This window comes from Oncorhynchus mykiss, chromosome 11 (assembly GCF_057628025.1).
Source record: "Oncorhynchus mykiss isolate SJ-2025 chromosome 11, ASM5762802v1, whole genome shotgun sequence".
Lineage (NCBI taxonomy): Eukaryota > Metazoa > Chordata > Actinopteri > Salmoniformes > Salmonidae > Oncorhynchus > Oncorhynchus mykiss.
The window spans coordinates 63,217,569-63,242,500 of NC_143032.1; the positions used below are offsets into that span (position 1 = coordinate 63,217,569).

Below are 24,932 nucleotides of genomic sequence, written 5' to 3' on the forward strand. Positions count from 1 at the left end.
ACTCGAGGATGTAATCGCTGCCAAAGGTGCTTCAACAAAGTACAGAGTAAAGGGTCTGAAAACCTTCAATATGCAAATGCGATATTTCCGTTTTACATTTTTTATACATTTGCACAAATTTCCCAAAAACAGAATTTCTTTGTCATTATGGGGTATTGCATGTAGATCGATGAGGAAAAAAACTATTTTAGAATAAGGCTGTAATATAACAAAATGTGGAAAACGTCAAGGGGTCTGAGTACTTTCCGAATGCACTGTATGTATTGCTAGTTAGCCTATTGCAGATCTGGACAAACAATCCACCTACCACTATTGTCACTATGAATGGTGGGTAGAGGGCAGGATAGACCGTTAGACTATACTGACCTGTGGTATAGTAAAAGTTAGTACATGGAAAAGCGTAGTGCAGGGAAGTAGCAAAACACTTTAATATAGGGGAGGCGCATGCAAGCAGATGATGAAATTTGGCTCAGATGGGCAGCAGGTAGCCTACCAGTTAAGAGCATTGGGCCAATAACCAAAATGATCAAATCAAATGTTATTGGTCACATCCACGGTTTTAGCAGATGTTGTTACGGGTGTAGTGAAATGCTTGTGCTTCTAGCTCCGACAGTGCAGTAATCTCTAACAAGTAATACCTAACAAATTACACAACATATACCCAATACACACAAATGTAAGTAGGAATGAATTAAGACTATATACATATGGACGAGCGATGTCAGAGCGGAACGGACTAAGATACAGACGAATAGTATAGAAAACAGTATATACATATGAGATGAGTAATGCAAGATATGTAAACATTATTAAGTGACTAGTGTTCCATTCCTTAAAGTGGCCAGTGATTCCTAGGCTATGCCTGTAGGCAGCAGCCTCTAATGTGATGGCTGTTTAACAGTCTGATGGCCTTGAGATAGAAGCTGTTTATCAGTCTCTCAGTCCCAGCTTTGATGTACTTGTACTGACCTCGCCTTCTGGATGATAGCAGGGTAAACAGGCAGTGGCTCAGGTGGTTGATCATGCTTGGCCACGCAGTCATGGGTGAATGTACCCTTGTGGGGCCCCACTGTTGAGGACCCAGTTGCACAGGGTGGGGTTCAGACCCAGGGCCTCGAGCTTAATGATGAGCTTGGCAGGTACTATGGTGTTGAATGCTGAGCAATAGTCAATAAACAGCATTCTTACGTAGGTATCCCTCTTGTCCAGATGGGATAGGGCAGTGTGCAGAGTGATGGCGATTGCATTGTCTGTGCATCTATTGGGGTGGTAAGCAAATTGAAGTGGGTCTAGCGTGGCAGGTAAGGTAGAGGTTATATGATCCTTGACTAGTCTCTCAAAGCACTTCATGATGACAGAGGTGAGTGCTACAGGGCGATAGTCATTAAGTTCACCTTTGCCTTCTTGGGTACAGGAACAATGGTGGCCATCTTGAAGCATGTGGGGACAGAGAGAGAGAGAGAGAAAATGAAGTATTCTACTAATATAATTTAAATGGATCTGCTCATGAAGGCTCAACAAATGCACAACACACACATGCACGTGCACACACACCAAAAAGACGACTACACTCACCAAACTGCCATGAGTCATGCTGTCACCATGGCAACAGTAGCCATCACTATGCAGAGCAGATCAGCTCCAGCTCCAGATCAGAACAGGACAGGTAAAAGCAGATCGCTCCACAGTGAGCATCCACCACATTACTTTCACCAATCCTATGTTTTTTCACACCCTAGGTTGACTCCTCCTGCTCAGCATCTTTCCTTTTCTCCAAATGTCAAATTTGGAAGTTAAGGGTAAAGGTTTTGGATACAGTTAAAACATTACGTTTAGGCATTCATTTCCGAATAGTTAAGGGTTAAGGGATAGGGTTATAACAAAAAAAAGATCATTAGTGTCTACCCCTGGGATTGAATATGTGACCTCGGATCCAGAGTCATGGGATTATCCACCAAACCTTAGCAAAGCCCAAGACTACTTGATTTTGATAGCGCTCAATGTTGCCTATTGTGGCCAGTTTTGAAAGCATTCCTGATGTCCTCAGGACATGGACAGACGTCCAATTTCAAAGTCAATATTGAGCGATCTGCCTGGTGGACAGTGATGTTCAGGGTATAGTTCAATTTCTTACCACCAGAGGTCATCTCCAGTCTCTCTGCTGTGTGGACCATAGAACTGGAAAGCCAGAGTCAAAAGGGGAATGGCTCATAGTAATGTCTGGAACAAAACCAATGGAATGACATCAAACATATTGAAACCATGTCATAGATTTACTTGATACGGTTCCACCTATTCCGCTCCAGTCATTACCACAAGCTCGTTCTCCCCAATTAAGGTGCCACCAACCTCCTGTGATTCCTTATATAGTGCACTATTTTTGACCAGGTCCTTTAGGGCTTTGGTCAACAGTAGTGCACTATATACAGAATAGGGTGCCATTTACGATGCACTCTGCTAGAGAACAGGCCCAACTCCCAGTACTGACCAGACTTCAACAGTCTGTGGTGATGGAGTATATCATTATGGTGTTTTGACCTTCACTTTTCAGTTCTAAAAGATACGCAAATGTTTAGTACATCTGTCTGTTCACCCTGTAACCTTTCATAAAGACAGATTAGATATGTGGAGAGAGTTGTGGTAGTCAATAGATGGCAATGCTAGAAATCACTTCATATGTTACGAAAAAAAGACTCATTGTTGAGTTGGTGAGCTATATGTGTTATTGATCTGCTGGTAGAGTTATGATTTGATACTTTAAATGTGTTAGGTGCCTGACCCCTAGGGTAAAGAGGAGTGCATTGTGATCAGTCAAACATGGGCTCCTGAGGGGAGATTTAAATGTGACAGCACTACATTCCAGAGTTCCATCAAAGAGGAATGATTTTAGCGCAATAACACCGGTTCCAACATTTCCAGCACTACACCAAATGCACAGACACACATTTGGGCAGTTCACACTGCAACCATGGCAACAGGAGAATTTTACAAGGTGGCAGCGGCCAATGGTAAGGCACTTCCCTCTTAGCCTACACCAATCACAAAGTGGCCTGCAGCCCAGCCTACAGCTCTTGATGAACTAACAGAGGGCGAAAGTAGAGGGTATCTACTCTGTAGGTTATGCTAATAGCGAGGACATAATGCGTGTGTGTGTGTTGTAATGCAGGTGTGAGAGTAAAATGTAAGTGTGAGACTGTGTGTGTGTGTGTGTATGTGCGTGTGTGATCCTCTGCAAGCTAGTAGAGTGTGAAAATAACGTGACATTTACACATACATACTAAGAAGGATATATGTGAGAAAATGTGTGTGTATGTATGTGTGTGTGTAAGTGTGACAGAGTTGTAGGTCTCTGCAGCATTGCACAGCTTACTGCAGCCATCTAACACGCACGCACGCAGAGAACTGGTCAAAAGTAGTAGACTATATAGGGAACAGGGTGCACTTGGAACACACACCGATGTCCCCCTGTGGAAGGTTACCTCAATAAGAGGTCAGAACAAACATATCAATGACATCATCAGCTTTCAATAAATTCATTTATTATTTCACACAATGAATAACATGAACAAGTTCAACTGTATTTCATCTTAATAAGTGCCCAATGCTGCCAGCCAGGAAAACGGTAGCAAAAGAACAAGCTTTTCCTCAGAGAAAAGAAATAAAAAAAATAGACTACAAGATCATGATAGGTAAACATGACCAGAAGCATGCCAGCAGACATGGATATACATATATATTGCATGTATATGTGCATATGACATATATCTGTATATGAGCGAAGGCAAATACAAAATATGTGCACATTTACACATACATACTAAGAAGGATATATGCATATGCATGCCCATCTAAGTATTTACTTATTTCTATATGTCAAATATTTGCATTTTTTTTTTAAATTCATACAATGTACAAAACTGCTTTATGAATTAAAAATCCATTACAAAAAGAAACATATCAAACAATGTACAAGTCTTGCTCCAAATTCAACTGAAAGTCAACTTCTCCGCTCGTCTAAAATATTGATGAATACAATCAAGTGGAGCATGCAAATAAAAGAAAACCCACTCTAGTAAAAAGGTTCAAATACACTATGTATACCAACTCAAATATGCCAACACAGTTAAGAGCTCACTTTGTGCTCTTGCAAAGTACATTTATTGGTTTCCTCATCGACCCTTCATCTGCATGTTCAGCGTTGAACAACAATATAGCGTAGGAACATAACATATATGTTAATGACTACACATATTAGTAGAGACTGTGGCTGCTTCTCACATAACTCCATATTTTCCATATAGTCTTCTGTAGTAGTACACTACTTAGGGTGTAGGGAGTGATTTGAGATGCATACAGTATGATTCAGCTCCAGTAGCTGTATTGGACTAGTCAGACTGTTGTGGAGGGGTCGAACTCTCCCCTAACCACTGATCCAGGACCAGATGTTCTTTCATCCCCCTGATAATGAAAGTTATGATTTAGGGTTGGGTGATCTGATCCTGGATCTGTGGTTAAGGGAAACTTCTACTTGTAATCATACCAGCCACACAGCTGGACCAGAGTGAATACAGAATCCAGTACACAACAGGGACCGTAACACCCACCTTGACCGTACTGGACCATGCGGTCGGTCTCTGTGTGTAGTTAAGCAGAGGATCAGGACAATACTAGTCAGCTGTAGAAGGCACCGGAACATCGGCTGGTAGAGAAACAGACAGATCCCAGTGGCTTAACTCCAACATCAGAGACCAACCATGGAATACTGAGCTGCCAAGCTTGAAGTCTATAGACCCCTTAGACCGCAACTATACCACATCTAGACCCCTTATACCAAACCTAGACTACCACTAGACCACACTCAGACACCCAGACCCTAGACCCGGTTAGAGAGATCCAGGCCTCCTGTGAAAGGTGTAGTTTGGTTATGAGATCCAGTTCAGTCTCTGTTCTCTCTAAGTGGCCTAGAACTGACACACACACTGACAAGGACAGGTGTATATTTGGTAATGCCCTCTGAGCACGTGGTCTGAGTACGTGGTTTGGTAATGCCCTCTGTGCACACACACACACACACACACACACACACACACACACGCACTTCTGCACTAGGCACCCATTGGCTGAGGGGAGTATAGCTGCTAGCCAATGGGGGTTCTTGGTCTTGGCTGAAGTGCAACAAGAGTCATTATCATAGGCTGGCACAGGTCCTGGGATCTTAACCTTGCTATGACTGTTTGATGACTTTTCTAATTGATGGATAGAGACTGACTAAAGGGGTATTGCTGGTTCTAATGTCTAATGTTGACTAAGATGGGTCTGTGTTCTAGGATGGGCTTAGGTTGGTCTGAGGGGATATGCCATCACATGTAGCTGAGGCCAGTTTGTATCCATGCAGGCAGTACACAACAGAACAGACTATTTACAACAGATAAACACTTCACAACTGGAGCTTGACTTCTGATTAAGGCAGCACTGCAGGGAGCTGCAGTCACTAAAGTTGACATGAAATGATAGTCACCTTCTGCACAACGCTTTACAAATTATTACTGATATTATTCACACTTCTGGATACATGACTGCATGTTTTATTGGGTAAATAAGACACTTATTTGTCTATGTGGAAGGGTGGACTCCTCAGACAGCTCAGGCCAGACCTGATGCATAGCAAACAACTACGTAAGACAGCATGGTTCCCACCAGAACTCCCCTGGCACAGCCTGCCCGCCCACAGCCCGGGGGGCCTGGTTCCATTTAGATTCAAGTCCACTTTCCCTGGCTCCTACCACCTCTGCTCCTCACAGCTCAGATATGAAAAGACTGCATGGTGATGGATCCACCTTTCTCTCTAATAGAGTGCTTCACAGAGCTCTTTTATCTGTTCAATCCAAAGAGCCAGGGATGAGCATAAGGGGCGTGAAACCTTAAATGGAATCAGGCCTGTTGTACGTATGGCTGCAAAGGGACATAGGTAGTGCCCGTGTTGTGGTGGCTAAGACACACGTGTCGAAAATGCACAATCATTAGTACGTGGTTTCAATCTCAGTGACTTCTCTGCCATTTTTTATTCCCACAGAATGAGATGTGATGGTTTAAGAAACAAACATAAGGCACGTGCAGAACTGCTGGAGCTGACAAGACCCTCACAGAGAGAGGAGAGGCTTCCCAAGTTTACATTAGACATAGGTCCCAATGAAATACGTACCTACTGCTATTTTATGAAATACTGAAAACATTCTAGCTAGCTAACATCTAATGTCCTGTGTGTTTAGCTGCAGAATGAGAACACTGACAACCCCACACCTGTCTGACAAGTCTGTGAAACACATATAACTCTGAGGCTTTGGTTCCCTATTCCAATACTTAATTGTTGTTTTTCTACCACTACTCATGTTGTTTTCCTACCACTACTCAGATAGAAACCATCAGAGTACCACACACTGATCATTAGTCCTCCTCCATCTTTACTGTCCAATCAAATCTCAGGCTTGGGCTTAGGTTTGACGCCATTGGCTGAGCATCCTGCATATTCAAATAGTTTACATTAAAGCACGTTTCTGAATGGATGTCCACCAATGAAGTCAAGGCCAAATCGTAAGGCTAGAACAAGCATGTAAGTGTTGACTTTGATTAAATGAAAGTGTATGTTTAGATAGCAAATGAAAACCATCTTTAAAGGTCGACATTGGGAACAAAAAAATGGTCCAACCTCGCCTCTTTCTCAATTTTCAAACAGAAATGGGGTGTTGGTGGTTTGGTGGATCATCGACGTGTCATTCTGTTCTTACGCTGCGACCGACGTAGCTAGTTTGTTAGCTAAGCTAGCCACTGTAGCTAGCCAGTATCTCCTCCATGTGTAGAAGTCATTTCACAGGATTTGTTTTTGGACAGAAGCTGTAGAGATCGGTAGGAAATGGCACTTCTTTAGCCAAATATCTTATCTATATATTTTTTGTTGTTGCATTAAATGACCTGGTATGATGGAGCATTGATCAGTTATACAGTGAAAAGCCGTTATCTTTGTGTTTTTGCCCAAAGTTGACCTTTAAGGTTTCACCAAACACCCCTGATATTCCCATGTATGTGATGACCTTCTTATATACACAGAATAAATGAATGAATAGATGTGGTTCCTTCAGCCTGAAAACAAACATGTCCTGAGTCACATCCAGGTCTATTTTTGGTTATAAAACCACAATCCCAACGTTTATGGACTATGGTACAACATTTCAGTTTGATATGAGTAGCCAGTACATGTAAATGGACTGTATTCTGCGGGGTAAAAGGCGGGTAAAAGTGGAGTATGTTCCTATGTACAGTTAGATCATAGCTGTAAAGGCCAGGGAGGCTCAGTACAGCATATTGCCTTTATAGTATCTCTGCGGCAGGGGGGGGGGGGGGCAAAACTAAGCAGAGCTGCACAATATCATATTAACCAATCACCACCCCCCGTCTGCTGGTAAAGGTGTGGCTAATGCCACATTCAGATAAAGACTATCATAAAGTACCATTGTATTTCATACTGTATAGTACCATAGTATCATACAGTACCTTATCAAATAGTGCCATATAGTATCAGATATTGTACCATAAAGTACCATACAGTATCATATTAAAGTACCATACGCATCATTGTTTCACATACATGTATGGTAAGTGTCATTGTCCGTCTTCAGAAGTGCAACACTGTTGCTCTTCTAATGTTACTCTCCTTACACACTCCTTACATCCAATCATAGAAGAGAAACAGACAGGCCAATAGGTCAAAGTGCACAGAGGTCCCAGAATTGACGTCCGTTTTGGCTGCTAAGGCCAGTGTTAGCTCCTCTCACCAGCTCTCTGATAGGTCAGAGCTCATCTGTATCTGCAACTGTCCTGCTGACTGATTAGCTAATGAAACGCCATATCCCCTCCCTCTTCCTTCCTGGGTCTACCCCTGCGTTTCCCTCCTCTGGTCAGTGGGGGCGCCAGAGAACGTGCTCTGTGAACTACCGTCTCAATAGCCACTGAGATTGAGTCGTGATTGGAAAACTCCAGAGGCTGTGGGGCGGGACTTGGTCTTAAGCTCCGCTTGCCCGGTAGGTCCACACACCTCTCCAGCACCGGCATCCCGAAGCCCCTCCCTATGTCGCTCCCGTAATTGTTGGGTTCAAATTCATCAATGGGGTGTTTCCGGGGGCGACCAGGTCGCCTTTTGACAACGTTGTTACCGGTCTTGGCCTGGCGCTGGAGACGCTTCACACGCAGGATCTTCTGCACGTGCTCAAAGCTCCTCTGATTGTTGAGAGAACACATCCTCCTGACCTCACCGTGGATCTGTTCCACCTCATGACGCTTATATCTCCTCTTACCTGGAACACCTGAGAGAGAGACCGAGACAGAGAGAGCAACAGATAGAGAGACAGAGAGACCGAGACAGAGAGAGCGAGAGACAGAGAGAGAGACCGAGACAGACAGAGAGCGAGAGACAGAGAGACAAGGAGAGAGAGAGAGCGATAGAGACCGAGAGAGAGCGAGAAAGACAGAGAGAACGAGAGAGAGACAAACAGAAAGAGAGAGCGAGACAGACAGAAAGAGGAGAGACAGAGGAGAGAGTTAGATGTGTGGCCGCACTTTGACAATGTAAGATGGAGAAGAGTGGGGTTACAAGACATATATCAGCCGTTTAACAGTGAATGAAACAAAAGCTAAATTAGGGGGTTCACAAGACAATGCTACCAAGAAAGAATTGTCTTGAATACCAACAAAAAGCCCAGATTGCTGCTCATTGAAATATTTGGGTTTTTGTTCGAGCTCCTTCCTGCTAATTTCCGCCTTATTCAGGCTTGCCTTGCAGCTGAAACAGAAGTAGAGATTCCATCCTGTGCTAAAGAGAGGAGATAGAGATGGATAGTGAGAGAGACAGAGAGAAAGAGAATGATGAATAGTGTGAGAGAGAGGAGCTTCCATTCTGCTAGCAGGAAACCCACAGAAATGTGTCCAGCCATTAAATGTGTCGCTATACAACAGTGTTTCTACACATCTGGAGCACCGGCTGGCAAACAGGCCAGACACACACACACGCACCACAGATAATAACACAAATGCACACACAAGCAGGCACACATACACACAAATTCAGCATAAGATTGGCTGAGCAGAGGAAACTGGAGCCATATTGTTTCCTTCGTGCTGATGAACTGGGAACTTTGCCCTTCATACACACAGCTCTTTCTCTCTCCCCTATCTCGCTCTTGCTGTCTGGGAAGGACTTCTGGCTTCCTCGTTCAATGGGTTTTGAGAAGGAGACGAGGATAGAGGATGTGAGGAGTATGCAATTCAGATCTTCTCTCCCTCTCTAGCTCCTACCTCCTCTCACAGCCCCACCCCCTCTTCTCTGGGCAGTGTTCCCAGATTAAACCAAAGCCAAAATGGAGGAATAGCACAATCAGACACAACAGGCCCAAAAAGAGCCGCCTTTAAACGCGCCTGCTCTCTTCCTCTCTCTACCTCATTCTCTCCTATTCAGTGTGGTTTCTCAGTATTTCAGGGTTTTCCTCCACGTTGTTCTAAGCTGTGACAATGTAACAGTACTAACTAACCACTACGGCTAACAAAGTGATAATTAGACCGAAATACATTTGAATGACACACAAATGAATTCATATTTAATCCATCATTGGTCTTCATAGCTATCAAATGCTTGCTGATGATTTTAAACAACATAAAACGTTTAGTCCAGACTCTAGTATTGTAAACATGCCCAATGGTATTGAAATAAGACCTGCGTCATAATACGATCATGATAACATATAAAGCCTCCTGTCCATAGCTTCTCTTCTACTGAGACAATACACTAGCACTGAGTAGTAGCAATTTGTGAGGCACAGAAACACACACACAAGGACACACACACACAGGGACAGGAATTTATGAGCTCCATACACTTGAGTGTACAAAACATTAGGGACACCTTCCTAATATTGAGTTGCACCCAATTTTGCCTTCAGAACTGCCTACATTTATCAGGGCATGGACTACAAGGTGTGGAAAGCGTTCCACAGGGATGCTGGCTCATGTTGACTCCAATGCTTCTCACAATTTTTGTGAAGTTGGCTGGATGTCCTTTAGGTGGTGGGCCATTATTGATACCCACAGGAAACTATAGAGCGTGAGAAACCCAGCAGCGTTGCAGTTCTTGACACACTCAAACTGGTGCGACTGGCAACTACTACCATACCCTGTACATAGGCACTTAAATCTTTTGTCTTACCCCTTCACCCTCTGAATGCCACACATACAATCAATTTGTAAACCTGTCTCCTCCCCTTCATCTACACTGATTGAGGGATCAAATAAGGGATCATAGATTTCACCTGGATTCACCTGTCATGTTTTGTACACTCAGTGTATTAGCATCATAAAAATGATTACATTCAGCAGTACGTATAGCTCAATATCTATAGCCTCAGTCCAGTGGAGAATAAAGTTACAGGTCTGAGGTCAGTTCTGTGTCCTGTTTAAGATTTTGGTATGGTAACCTGATCCTAGACCTGTGTTTAAGGTACACTGCTATCCAGAGCTTTTAGCCAACTGCAGGAGGATGAATTATATATTGTGTGTGTGTGTGGGTGTGGGTGTGCACACACACACAGAGAAAATCACTTTCATTAACTCAGCAGTTGAACCTGCTGATTAGTGGGAGCAGACACACAGTTCTAATCAGGCTCAGATAAACATCTAATCACAGGGCAGAAATGATTTAGAAACACCCAATCACAGGGAGGAAATGATTTAGAAACATTCAATCACAGGGAGGAAATGATTTAGAAACATTCAATCACAGGGAGGAAATGATTTAGAAACATTCAATCACAGGGAGGAAATGATTTAGAAACATTCTATCATGGGAGGAAATGATTTAGAAACATTCTATCATGGGAGGAAATGATTTAGAAACATTCTATCATGGGAGGAAATGATTTAGAAACATTCTATCATGGGAGGAAATGATTTAGAAACATTCAATCACAGGGAGGAAATGATTTAGAAACATTCTATCATGGGAGGAAATTATTTAGAAACATTCAATCACAGGGAGGAAATGATTTAGAAACATTCTATCATGGGAGGAAATGATTTAGAAACATTCAATCACAGGGAGGAAATGATTTAGAAACATTCTATCATGGGAGGAAATGGTTTAGAAACATTCAATCACAGGGAGGAAATTATTTAGAAACATTCAATCACAGGAGGAAATGATTTAGAAACATTCTATCAAGGGAGGAAATGATTTAGAAACATTCAATCACAGGGAGGAAATGATTTAGAAACATTCTATCATGGGAGGAAATGATTTAGAAACATTCAATCACAGGGAGGAAATGATTTAGAAACATTCTATCATGGGAGGAAATGGTTTAGAAACATTCAATCACAGGGAGGAAATTATTTAGAAACATTCAATCACAGGAGGAAATGATTTAGAAACATTCAATCACAGGGAGGAAATTATTTAGAAACATTCAATCACAGGAGGAAATGATTTAGAAACATTCTATCATGGGAGGAAATGATTTAGAAACATTCTATCAAGGGAGGAAATTATTTAGAAACATTCTATCACAGGAAGAAATGATTTAGAAACATTCAATCACACAAGAGTGGAGAAAAATATACATTTCGGATCAGTGTGTCTGTGTGTGTCAGTGTGCGTGTGTTTTAATTGGGCTAGGGCTGGTCTGTGGACGTAGCAGTAAGTCATGCTGGTGGAGGGAGGAGAGAGGGAGACGGAAGAAGGAGTAGAGAGAGGAAGGAGAGAAAGAGGGAGATAGGGAAGAGGGAGTGGAGAGGGAGGGAGGAGAGACGGGGAGGATGGGGGAAAGAGAGGGAACAGGGAGAGGAGAGAGTGAGGGAATAGAGAGAAAGAGGGGGTATACCCTGTCTAGAGCAGTAGAAGAGATGGAGGAAGGGAGAGGGAGAAAAAGGGGTAGAAGAAGGCAGTTAGAGAGGGGGGTAGTGTGTGCGTGAGTCATCTCTCATGGGACCCCTGGGGAGGGGGATGTAATCTAAGTGAGCCCCTGGCTTCTCTCCCCCTCCGCTGGACTAGGCCCCACTCATTAAAGTCCTGGCTGGTAGCCAGCTCTGTTAACAGAGCCACAGCCTTTTACTGCCTGTCTGGAGAATATAAATCACAACCTGGGAATCATATATCTCTGGGACCAACCATTGGCAGGCTGAGAGGGAGGGAGGGAGAGATTGGTGAATTATAGACCTCTCCACCCATGCGTTTCGTTCTCTCCCTCTCTGGCCAGATGTGCTCGCTGCACTCAGAATACAGAATGTACCACAAACACATTTGTTCAGTATTTGGTGATTTAGGAGCTGACTGCCTCTTTGTCTGCTATAGGCTTACACATGTTCATCTGGCTGCTTCGAAAACTTGGAAGACACCTTAAACACTATCCACATCATATGTTATAACATGGTAACAAGTCTAATAGAATAGTAACACGTTGTTACCCGTTAGAGTGGGGCTGTGTTATAACATGGTAATAAGTCTAATAGAATAGTAACACGTTGTTACCCGTTAGAGTGGGGCTGTGTTATAACATGGTAATAAGTCTAATAGAATAGTAACAGGTTACCCGTTAGAGTGGGGCTGTGTTATAACATGGTAATAAGTCTAATAGAATAGTAACATGTTACCCGTTAGAGTGGGGCTGTGTTATAACATGGTAATAAGTCTAATAGAATAGTAACAGGTTACCCGTTAGAGTGGGGCTGTGTTATAACATGGTAATAAGTCTAATAGAATAGTAACATGTTACCCGTTAGAGTGGGGCTGTGTTATAACATGGTAATAAGTCTAATAGAATAGTAACACGTTGTTACCCGTTAGAGTGGGGCTGTGTTATAACATGGTAATAAGTCTAATAGAATAGTAACATGTTACCTGTTAGAGTGGGGCTGGAACTGTGGAAGGACTCTTCTCTTTCATGGATCTTCTCTTTCCTGGCATTGTGGAACGACATCACCCCTTCCTCTCCGAACACTGCTAAGCCCCTCCTTCTGCCATGCCCACTGCCCTCCTCCCGCAATCTGAAAAGGTCAGAGGTCAAATCTGGCCGCAGTGATTGGCTGCTGTAGTTGCTCACGAAGCTGCACACTGGCTCTCCGGGTGTGCGTTGGCGGAACTGGACATGGTCCACAGAGAGAGAAGAGAGAGGGTTCGACTCAAACATCGCTCCCCTGGATCCCCCTCTAGAGCCTCTCCCACCCCCCCTCTGCTTCTCCTGACGCTTCTGGTTGGTCATCTCCCACCTGTCCGTCAGCAGGTTGAGCAGCCCATTGGTCTTGGCACCGCTGAAGAGCCCGCCCAGCTCCTGTCTGTCATGGGGTGAGAGGAGGTTGGTCTCTTCCTTATGTTTGTGTTTGTGCTTGTGTTTCCTCTTGTGGAGCCTCACCCCTCCAAGACCTCCACCACCCAGGGATCCCAGTCCTTCTCCCCGACCAGAGGAGCCCTGCAGTGGGCCGCTAGATGCCTGGAGCTTGGAGTGGCCCCCAGAGTGGAACTTCGGAGGGGGGACGGCAGGCCTCATGAAGGGGGAGGGTGGTGAAGGGCCGTGGGGATGGTGGGGAAGGTAGAGTGGGGGTGATGGGGTGTAGTAGCCCAGGCTCAGAGGCGGGGCATAAGGCATGGCATATGGTGCATAGTAGTTCCCCCCCGCCAGCGGATACCCAAAACCCTGGACAAAAGGCAGCTTGGATGTGATTGGCTCGCTGGTTTTGGCGGGCCGGCCACGCCTCCTCTTGGCCTTGAGCTCGGCGGTCCTGCGAAGGTACGGGGCGGGATCACAGGGGTAGGGGTCATAGGTCAGGGGGTAGTAGTGATGGTGGAAGTTGAGGCGGAAGATGGAGGGGTAGGGTTGCTGGGGGTAGCAGGAGGCGTAGCGTCGGTGGGACACATGTAGCTGCTGCAGCTTTACCACCACCTGGCAGAGAAGAGGAGGAGAGGCCAAATCAGTACTGGATAATTAATACAGTCCAGAGGAGAGGCCATATCAGTACTGGATAATACATACAGTCCAGAGGAGAGACCATATCAGCACTGGATAATTAATACAGTCCAGAGGAGAGGCCATATCAGTACTGGATAATACATACAGTCCAGAGGAGAGGAGGAGAGACCATATCAGTACTGGATAATACATACAGTCCAGAGGAGAGACCATATCAGTACTGGATAATACATACAGAACAGAGGAGAGACCATATCAGAACTGGATAGTACATACAGTCCAGAGGAGAGGAGGAGAGACCATATCAGTACTGGATAATACATACAGTCCAGAGGAGAGACCATATCAGTACTGGATAATACATACAGTCCAGAGGAGAGGCCAAATCAGTACTGGATAATTAATACAGTCCAGAGGAGAGGCCATATCAGTACTGGATAATACATACAGTCCAGAGGAGAGACCATATCAGTACTAGATAATACATACAGTCCAGAGGAGAGACATATCAGTACTGGATAATACATACAGTCCAGAGGAGAGACCATATCAGTACTGGATAATACATACAGTCCAGAGGAGAGGCCATTTCAGTACTGGATAATACATACAGTCCAGAGGAGAGGAGGAGAGGCCATATCAGTACTGGATAATACATACAGTCCAGAGGAGAGACCATATCAGTACTGGATAATACATACAGTCCAGAGGAGAGACATATCAGTACTGGATAATACATACAGTCCAGAGGAGAGACCATATCAGTACTGGATAATACATACAGTCCAGAGGAGAGACATATCAGTACTGGATAATACATACAGTCCAGAGGAGAGGCCATATCAGTACTGGATAATACATACAGTCCAGAGGAGAGGCCATATCAGTACTGGATAATACATACAGTCCAGAGGAGAGACATATCAGTACTGGATAACACATACAGTCCAGAGGAGAGGCCATATCAGTACTGGATAATACATACAGTCCAGAGGAGAGACCATATCAGTACTGGATAATACATAGAGTCCAGAGGAGAGACATATCAGTACTGGATAATACATACAGTCCAGAGGAGAGACCATATCAGTACTGGATAATACATGCAGTCCAGAGGAGAGGAGGAGAGGCCATATCAGTACTGGATAATACATACAGTCCATAGGAGAGACCATATCAGTACTGGATAATACATACAGTCCAGAGGAGAGACCATATCAGTACTGGATAATACATACAGTCCAGAGGAGAGACCATATCAGAACTGGATAAAACATACAGTCCAGAGGAGAGGAGGAGAGGACACATCAGTACTGGATAATATATAAAGCCCAGAGGAGAGGCCATATCAGTACTGGATAATGCAAACAGTCCAGAGGAGACGAGGAGAGACCATATCAGTACTGGATAATACATACAGTCCAGAGGAGAGGCCATATCAGTATTGGATAATACATACAGTCCAGAGGAGAGGCCATATCAGTACTGGATAATATATACAGTCCAGAGGAGAGGACATATCAGTACCGGATAATACATACAGTCCAGAGGAGAGACCATATCAGTACTGGATAATACATAGAGCCCAGAGGAGAGACCATATCAGTACTAGATAATACATACAGTCCAGAGGAGAGGAGGAGAGTCCATATCAGTACTGGATAATACATACAGTCCAGAGGAGAGACCATATCAGTACTGGATAATACATACAGCCCAGAGGAGAGACCATATCAGTACTGGATAATACATACAGCCCAGAGGAGAGACCATATCAGTACTGGATAATACATACAGCCCAGAGGAGAGACCATATCAGTACTGGATAATACATACAGTCCAGAGGAGAGGCCATATCAGTACTGGATAATACATACAGTCCAGAGGAGAGACTATATCAGTACTGGATAATACATACAGTCCAGAGGAGAGACTATATCAGTAATGGATAATACATACAGTCCAGAGGAGAGACGTATCAGTACTGGATAATACATACAGTCCAGAGGAGAGACTATATCAGTAATGGATAATACATACAGTCCAGAGGAGAGGCCATATCAGTACTGGATAATACATACAGTCCAGAGGAGAGACATATCAGTACTGGATAATACATACAGTCCAGAGGAGAAACTATATCAGTAATGGATAATACATACAGTCCAGAGGAGAGGAGGAGAGACCATATCAGTACTCAATAATACATACAGTCCAGAGGAGAGGCCATATCAGTACTGGATAATACATACAGTCCAGAGGAGAGACCATATCAGTACTGGATAATACATACAGCCCAGGGGAGAGGAGGAGAGGCCATATCAGTACTCAATAATACATACAGTCCAGAGGAGAGACCATATGAGTACTGGACAATACATACAGTCCAGAGGAGAGACCATATCAGTACTGGAAAATACATACAGTCCAGAGGAGAGGCCATATATGTACTGGATAATACATACAGTCCAGGGGAGAGACCATATCAGAACTGGATAAAACATACAGTCCAGAGGAGAGGAGGAGAGGACACATCAGTACTGGATAATATATAAAGCCCAGAGGAGAGGCCATATCAGTACTGGATAATGCAAACAGTCCAGAGGAGACGAGGAGAGACCATATCAGTACTGGATAATACATACAGTCCAGAGGAGAGGCCATATCAGTACTGGATAATACATACAGTCCAGAGGAGAGGCCATATCAGTACTGGATAATATATACAGTCCAGAGGAGAGGACATATCAGTACTGGATAATACATACAGTCCAGAGGAGAGACCATATCAGTACTGGATAATACATACAGCCCAGAGGAGAGGCCATATCAGTACTGGATAATACATACAGTCCAGAGGAGAGGCCATATCAGTACTGGATAATACATACAGTCCAGAGGAGAGACCATATCAGTACTGGATAATACATACAGTCCAGAGGAGAGACCATATCAGTACTAGATAATACATACAGTCCAGAGGAGAGGAGGAGAGGCCATATCAGTACTAGATAATACATACAGTCCAGAGGAGAGACCATATCAGTACTGGATAATACAAACAGTCCAGAGGAAAGACCATATCAGTACTGGATAATACATACAGTCCAGAGGAGAGACCATATCAGTACTGGATAATACATACAGTCCAGAGGAGAGGCCATATCAGTACTGGATAATACATACAGTCCAGAGGAGAGACCATATCAGTACTGCATAAAACATACAGTCCAGAGGAGAGGCCATATCAGTACTGGATAATACATGCAGTCCAGAGGAAAGACCATATCAGTACTGGATAGTACATACAGTCCAGAGGAGAGACCATATCAGTACTAGACAATACATACAGTCCAGAGGAGAGACCATATCAGTACTGGATAAAACATACAGTCCAGAGGAGAGGCCATATCAGTACTAGTTAATACATACAGTCCAGAGGAGAGACCATATCAGTACTGGATAACACATACAGTCCAGAGGAGAGACCATATCAGTACTAGATAATACATACAGTCCAGAGGAGAGACCATATCAGTACTAGATAATACATACAGTCCAGAGGAGAGACATATCAGTACTGGATAAAACATACAGTCCAGAGGAGAGGAGGAGGGGCCATATCAGTACTGGATAATACATACAGTCCAGAGGAGAGACCATATCAGTACTGGAAAATACATACAGTCCAGAGGAGAGGAGGAGAGACCATATCAGTACTAGATAATACATACAGTCTAGAGGAGAGACCATATCAGTACTGGATAATACATACAGTCCAGAGGAGAGACCATATCAGTACTGGATAATACATACAGTCCAGAGGAGAGACCATATCAGTACTGGATAATACATACAGTCCAGAGGAGAGACCATATCAGTACTGGATAATACATACAGTCTAGAGGAGAGACCATATCAGTACTGGATAATACATACAGTCCAGAGGAGAGGACATATCAGTACTGGATAACACATACAGTCCAGAGGAGAGACCATATCAGTACTGGATAATACATACAGTCCAGAGGAGAGACCATATCAGTACTGGATAATACATACAGTCCAGAGGAGAGGCCAAAAATGTCCTGGACAATACATACAGTCCAGAGGAGAGGAGGAGAGGCCATATCAGTACTGGATAATATATACAGTCCAGAGGAGAGGCCATATCAGTACTGAATAATACATACAGTCCAGAGGAGAGACCATATCAGCACTGGATAATACATACAGTCCAGAGGAGAGGAGGAGAGGCCATATCAGTACTGAATAATACATACAGTCCAGAGGAGAGACCATATCAGTACTGGATAATACATATAGTCCAGACGAGAAGAGGAGAGGACATATCAGTACTGGATAATACATACAGTCCAGAGGAGAGGACATATAAGTACTGAATAATGCATACAGTCCAGAGGAGAGGCCATATATGTACTGGATAATACATACAGTCCAGAGGAGAGACCATATCAGTACTAGATAATACATACAGTCCAGAGGAGAGACCATATCAGTACTGGATAATACATACAGTCCAGAGGAGAGACCATATCAGTACTGGATAATACATACAGTCCAGAGGAGAGACCATATCAGTACTAGATAATAAATACAGTCCAGAGGAGAGACCATATCAGTACTGGATAATACATACAGTCCAGAGGAGAGACTATATAAGTACTGGATAATACATACAGTCCAGAGGAGAGACTATATCAGTAATGGATAATACATACAGTCCAGAGGAGAGACATATCAGTACTGGATAATACATACAGTCCAGAGGAGAGACTATATATGTAATGGATAATACATACAGTCCAGAGGAGAGGAGGAGAGACCATATCAGTACTGGATAATACATACAGTCCAGAGGAGAGGCCATATCAGTACTGGATAATACATACAGTCCAGAGGAGAGACATATCAGTACTGGATAATACATACAGTCCAGAGGAGAAACTATATCAGTAATGGATAATACATACAGTCCAGAGGAGAGGAGGAGAGACCATATCAGTACTCAATAATACATACAGTCCAGAGGAGAGACCATATGAGTAATGGATAATACATACAGTCCAGAGGAGAGGAGGAGAGACCATATCAGTAGTCAATAATACATACAGTCCAGAGGAGAGGCCATATCAGTACTGGATAATACATACAGTCCAGAGGAGAGACCATATCAGTACTGGATAATACATACAGTCCAGGGGAGAGGAGGAGAGGCCATATCAGTACTCAATAATACATACAGTCCAGAGGAGAAACCATATGAGTACTGGACAATACATACAGTCCAGAGGAGAGACCATATCAGTACTGGAAAATACATACAGTCCAGAGGAGAGGCCATATATGTACTGGATAATACATACAGTCCAGGGGAGAGGAGGAGAGGCCATATCAGTACTGGATAATACATACAGTCCAGGGGAGAGGAGGAGAGGCCATATCAGTACTGGATAATACATACAGTCCAGAGGAGAGACCATATCAGTACTGGAAAATACATACAGTCCATAGGAGAGGCCATATCAGTACTGGATAATACATACAGTCCAGAGGAGAGACCATATCAGTACTGGATAATACATACAGTCCAGAGGAGAGACATATCAGTACTGAATAATACATACAGTCCAGAGGAGAGACCATATCAGTACTGGATAATACATACAGTCCAGAGGAGAGACCATATCAGTACTGGATAATGCATACAGTCCAGAGGAGAGACCATATAAATTCTGGATAATACATACAGTCCAGAGGAGAGGCCACACATCACAGACAAACTGAATTGGTCCACTCACACAGACAGCATTGTGAAGAAGGCGCAGCAGCGCCTCTTCAACCTCAGGAGGCTGAAGAAATTTGGCTTGTCACCAAAAGCACTCACAAACTTCTACAGATGCACAATCGAGAGCATCCTGGCGGGCTGTATCACCGCCTGGTACGGCAACTGCTCCGCCCTCAACCGTAAGGCTCTCCAGAGGGTAGTGACGTCTGCACAACGCATCACCGGGGGCAAACTACCTGCCCTCCAGGACACCTACACCACCCGATGTCACAGGAAGGCCATAAAGATCATCAAGGACATCAACCACCCGAGCCACTGCCTGTTCACCCCGCTATCATCCAGAAGGCGAGGTCAGTACAGGTGCATCAAAGCTGGGACCGAGAGACTGAAAAACAGCTTCTATCTCAAGGCCATCAGACTGTTAAACAGCCATCACTAACACTGAGTGGCTGCTGCCAACACACTGACACAACTCCAGCCACTTTAATAATGGGAATTGATGGGAAATGATGTAAATATATCACTAGCCACTTTAAACAATGCTACCTTATATAATGTTACTTACCCTACATTATTCATCTCATATGCATACGTATATACTGTACTCTATACCATCGACTGTATCCTTATGTAATACATGTATCACTAGCCACTTTAACTATGCCACTTTGTTTACATACTCATCTCATATGTATATACTGTACTCGATACCATCTACTGTATCTTGCCTATGCTGCTCTGTACCATCACTCATTCATATATCCTTATGTACATATTCTTTATCCCCTTACACTGTGTACAAGACAGTAGTTTTGGAATTGTTAGTTAGATTACTTGTTGGTTATTACTGCATTGTCGGAACTAGAAGCACAAGCATTTCGCTACACTCGCATTAACATCTGCTAACCATGTGTATGTGACAAATAAAATTTGATTTGATTTGACATACAGTCCAGAGGAGAGACCATATCAGTACTGGATAGTACATAAAGTCCAGAGGAGAGACCATATCAGTACTGGATAATACATACAGTCCAGAGGAGAGGAGGAGAGGCCATATCAGTACTGGACAATACATACAGTCCAGAGGAGAGACCATATCAGTACTGGATAATACATACAGTCCAGAGGAGAGGAGGAGAGGCCATATCAGTACTGGACAATACATACAGTCCAGAGGAGAGGCCATATCAGTACTGGACAATACATACAGTCCAGAGGAGAGGAGGAGAGGCCATATCAATACTGGAGAATACATACAGTCCAGAGGAGAGACCATATCAGTACTGGATAATACATATAGTACAGAGGAGAGACATATCAGTACTGGATAATACATACAGTCCAGAGGAGAGGCCATATCAGTACTGGATAATACATACAGTCCAGAGGAGAGGCCATATCAGTACTGGATAATGCATATAGTACAGAGGAGAGACATATCAGTACTGGATAATACATACAGTCCAGAGGAGAGACCATATCAGTACTGGATAATACATACAGTCCAGAGGAGAGACATATCAGTACTGGATAATACATACAGTCCAGAGGAGAGACCATATCAGTACTGGATAATACATACAGCCCAGAGGAGAGGAGGAGAGACTATATCAGTACTGGATAAAACATACAGTCCAGAGGAGAGGCCATATCAGTACTGGATAATACATACAGTCCAGAGGAGAGACGATATCAGTACTGGATAATACATACAGTCCAGAGGAGAGGCCATATCAGTACTGGATAATACATACAGTCCAGAGGAGAGACCATATCAGTACTGGATAATACATACAGTCCAGAGGAGAGACCATATCAGTACTGGATAATACATACAGTCCAGAGGAGAGGCCGAAAATGTACTGGATAATACATACAGTGCAGAGGAGAGGAGGAGAGGCCATATCAGTACTAGATAATACATACAGTCCAGAGGAAAACCATATCAGTACTGGATAATACATACAGTCCAGAGGAGAGGCCGAAAATGTACTGGATAATACATACAGTCCAGAGGAGAGACCATATCAGTACTGGATAACACATACAGTCCAGAGGAGAGACCATATCAGTACTGGATAGTACATACAGTCCAGAGGAGAGGAGGAGAGACCATATCAGTACTGGATAACACATACAGTCCAGAGGAGAGACCATATCAGTACTGGATAGTACATACAGTCCAGAGGAGAGGAGGAGAGACCATATCAGTACTAGATAATACATACAGTCCAGAGGAAAGACCATATCAGTACTGGATAATACATACAGTCCAGAGGAGAGACCATATCAGTACTGGATAACACATACAGTCCAGAGGAGAGACCATATCAGTACTGGATAGTACATACAGTCCAGAGGAGAGGAGGAGAGGCCATATCAGTACTGGATAATACATACAGTCCAGAGGAGAGACCATATCAGTACTGGATAATACATACAGTCCAGAGGAGAGGCCATATCAGTACTGGATAATACATACAGTCCAGAGGAGAGACCATATCAGTACTGGATAGTACGTACAGTCCAGAGGAGAGACCATATCAGTACTGGATAATACATACAGTCCAGAGGAGAGACCATATCAGTACTGGATAGTACATACAGTCCAGAGGAGAGACTATATCAGTACTGGATAATACATACAGTCCAGAGGAGAGACCATATCAGTACTGGATAATACATACAGTCCAGAGGAGAGACCATATCAGTACTGGATAATACATACAGTCCAGAGGAGAGGCCGAAAATGTACTGGATAATACATACAGTGCAGAGGAGAGGAGGAGAGGCCATATCAGTACTAGATAATACATACAGTCCAGAGGAAAACCATATCAGTACTGGATAATACATACAGTCCAGAGGAGAGGCCGAAAATGTACTGGATAATACATACAGTCCAGAGGAGAGACCATATCAGTACTGGATAACACATACAGTCCAGAGGAGAGACCATATCAGTACTGGATAGTACATACAGTCCAGAGGAGAGGAGGAGAGACCATATCAGTACTGGATAACACATACAGTCCAGAGGAGAGACCATATCAGTACTGGATAGTACATACAGTCCAGAGGAGAGGAGGAGAGACCATATCAGTACTAGATAATACATACAGTCCAGAGGAAAGACCATATCAGTACTGGATAATACATACAGTCCAGAGGAGAGACCATATCAGTACTGGATAACACATACAGTCCAGAGGAGAGACCATATCAGTACTGGATAGTACATACAGTCCAGAGGAGAGGAGGAGAGGCCATATCAGTACTGGATAATACATACAGTCCAGAGGAGAGACCATATCAGTACTGGATAATACATACAGTCCAGAGGAGAGGCCATATCAGTACTGGATAATACATACAGTCCAGAGGAGAGACCATATCAGTACTGGATAGTACGTACAGTCCAGAGGAGAGACCATATCAGTACTGGATAATACATACAGTCCAGAGGAGAGACCATATCAGTACTGGATAGTACATACAGTCCAGAGGAGAGACTATATCAGTACTGGATAATACATACAGTCCAGAGGAGAGACCATATCAGTACTGGATAATACATACAGTCCAGAGGAGAGACCATATCAGTACTGGATAATACATACAGTCCAGAGGAGAGACCATATCAGTACTGGATAATACATACAGTCCAGAGGAGAGACCATATCAGTACTGGATAATACTAAAGGAAAGGTATGAAACACATCAAACACATGGGCTCAACATTTGTTAGATACCGGTCTATTTAATCTTTTCCAGCTATTACAATGGGCCTGTCCTCTGATATCTCTGTGACATCATATACAATAAGTCTAGTGGCAACTTCTTTCTACTCCTACACTAAGTTTAATGACATTTTATTAGAAAGTTGGATTTGATACCTCTTCTAGCTCAGACAGGTAGTTCAGGTGGTCTCTGCTCTGCAGGCACTTCCTCTTCCTGCGGTGTTTCTGCTTCTTCTCCTGGTGGGACAGGAAGTTGTCCACCACTGCCGGCTGCTCACAGCGACCCCTACTGCCGCGACTGGATGCCTGCAGAGCGGCAGACTCCGCAGCCTCAAACCCACACAGGTCAAAGGAGTACCTGCAACACAAAACAAAAACCTGTCAACTGGATGTACAATGTCGATATTGTGGTTTCATACAAACCCCTGGGCAATATTCACTCACTCACTGTCTCCCTCCCTCACTCACTTAACTAGCATCCTATCTCACTCACTCACTGTCTCCCTCCCTCACTCACTTAACTAGCATCCTATCTCACTCACTCACTGTCTCCCTCCCTCACTCACTTAACTAGCATCCTATCTCACTCACTCACTCCGTAACTTCTAGCTAACTAACTAACCATGTAAACTAACAGAGAGATAGATACCTGCGTCGTGCGTTGGTCCCCTTCTCTGTCTGGTCAGAGGTGCTGTTGTTGTCTGTCCCTATGCCGCTGTCGCTGGGAATAGTCTCCTCGCTGTGTGATTCACTGATGGGTGACAGCGTCACCTCCTTGATGGACGCCGCCCCCTCAGATAGGTGGGACGGGGAGTTGGCCAGGAGGCGCGGGGGAGAGAGCTTCCAGCCGGCCCCCAGTAGCCCCCTGCCTGGGTGTTTAGAGGGCAGGGCACTGATGGGCTGCAGGCTGGGCATGGTGGCGTCAGAGTGGAGGCCGTGAGGGCTGGGGTGGCACAGAGAGGACAGGGTGTGGGGTCTGAGGAGGAGGGTACTGGAGCTGAGAGGGGGGGAGGAAGGCACTAGGAGTCTGTTGTACAGGCTGGACATGGAGGCAGGCACAGGGGGCTTGGTCCCCCCACCTCTGGGGGGAAGGGTTTGGGTGTCAGAGCGCGGCTTCCTCCCCCTCTTCTTCCCGATGTAGATGGTTCCTCTTTTACTGACGTTGATCTGCTTTCCCAGACGAGCCTCAATGGTAGAGGCCATGACCGTCATGGCGGAAGAGACCGGAGCCGAGGCGGACTTCAGTGCCAGGCTGCCATGTTGGCTGGAGCATGATAGGATCTCATTCAGGATGCTCTGCACCTTCCCCAGCTTCAACCTCTTCACCGGCCTGACATGGGCACCCTCACCACACTTCAGTTTCAACTCATTAATATTGGG

At 44.1% G+C, this 24,932-nt stretch overlaps 1 protein-coding gene across 2 annotated transcripts in view; it reads right to left on the minus strand.

Moving 5' to 3' along the window:
• Window positions 1-3,519: 3,519 nt before the first annotated feature.
• Window positions 3,520-24,932, minus strand: part of LOC110536152 (SET-binding protein) — an 81,201-nt gene continuing 59,788 nt past the window's right edge. For both annotated transcript variants that reach the window (XM_021621736.3, XM_090190869.1), the window contains exons 3-6: window positions 24,202-24,932; window positions 23,709-23,910; window positions 12,935-13,973; window positions 3,520-8,357 (exon numbers count right to left, since the gene is read on the minus strand). The exon at window positions 24,202-24,932 is cut by the window's right edge and continues 2,061 nt beyond it. In XM_021621736.3, the coding sequence (XP_021477411.3) occupies window positions 7,888-8,357; window positions 12,935-13,973; window positions 23,709-23,910; window positions 24,202-24,932 (2,442 nt within the window). In that variant the 3' untranslated portion in view covers window positions 3,520-7,887. The remainder of the gene's footprint in view (window positions 8,358-12,934; window positions 13,974-23,708; window positions 23,911-24,201) is intronic.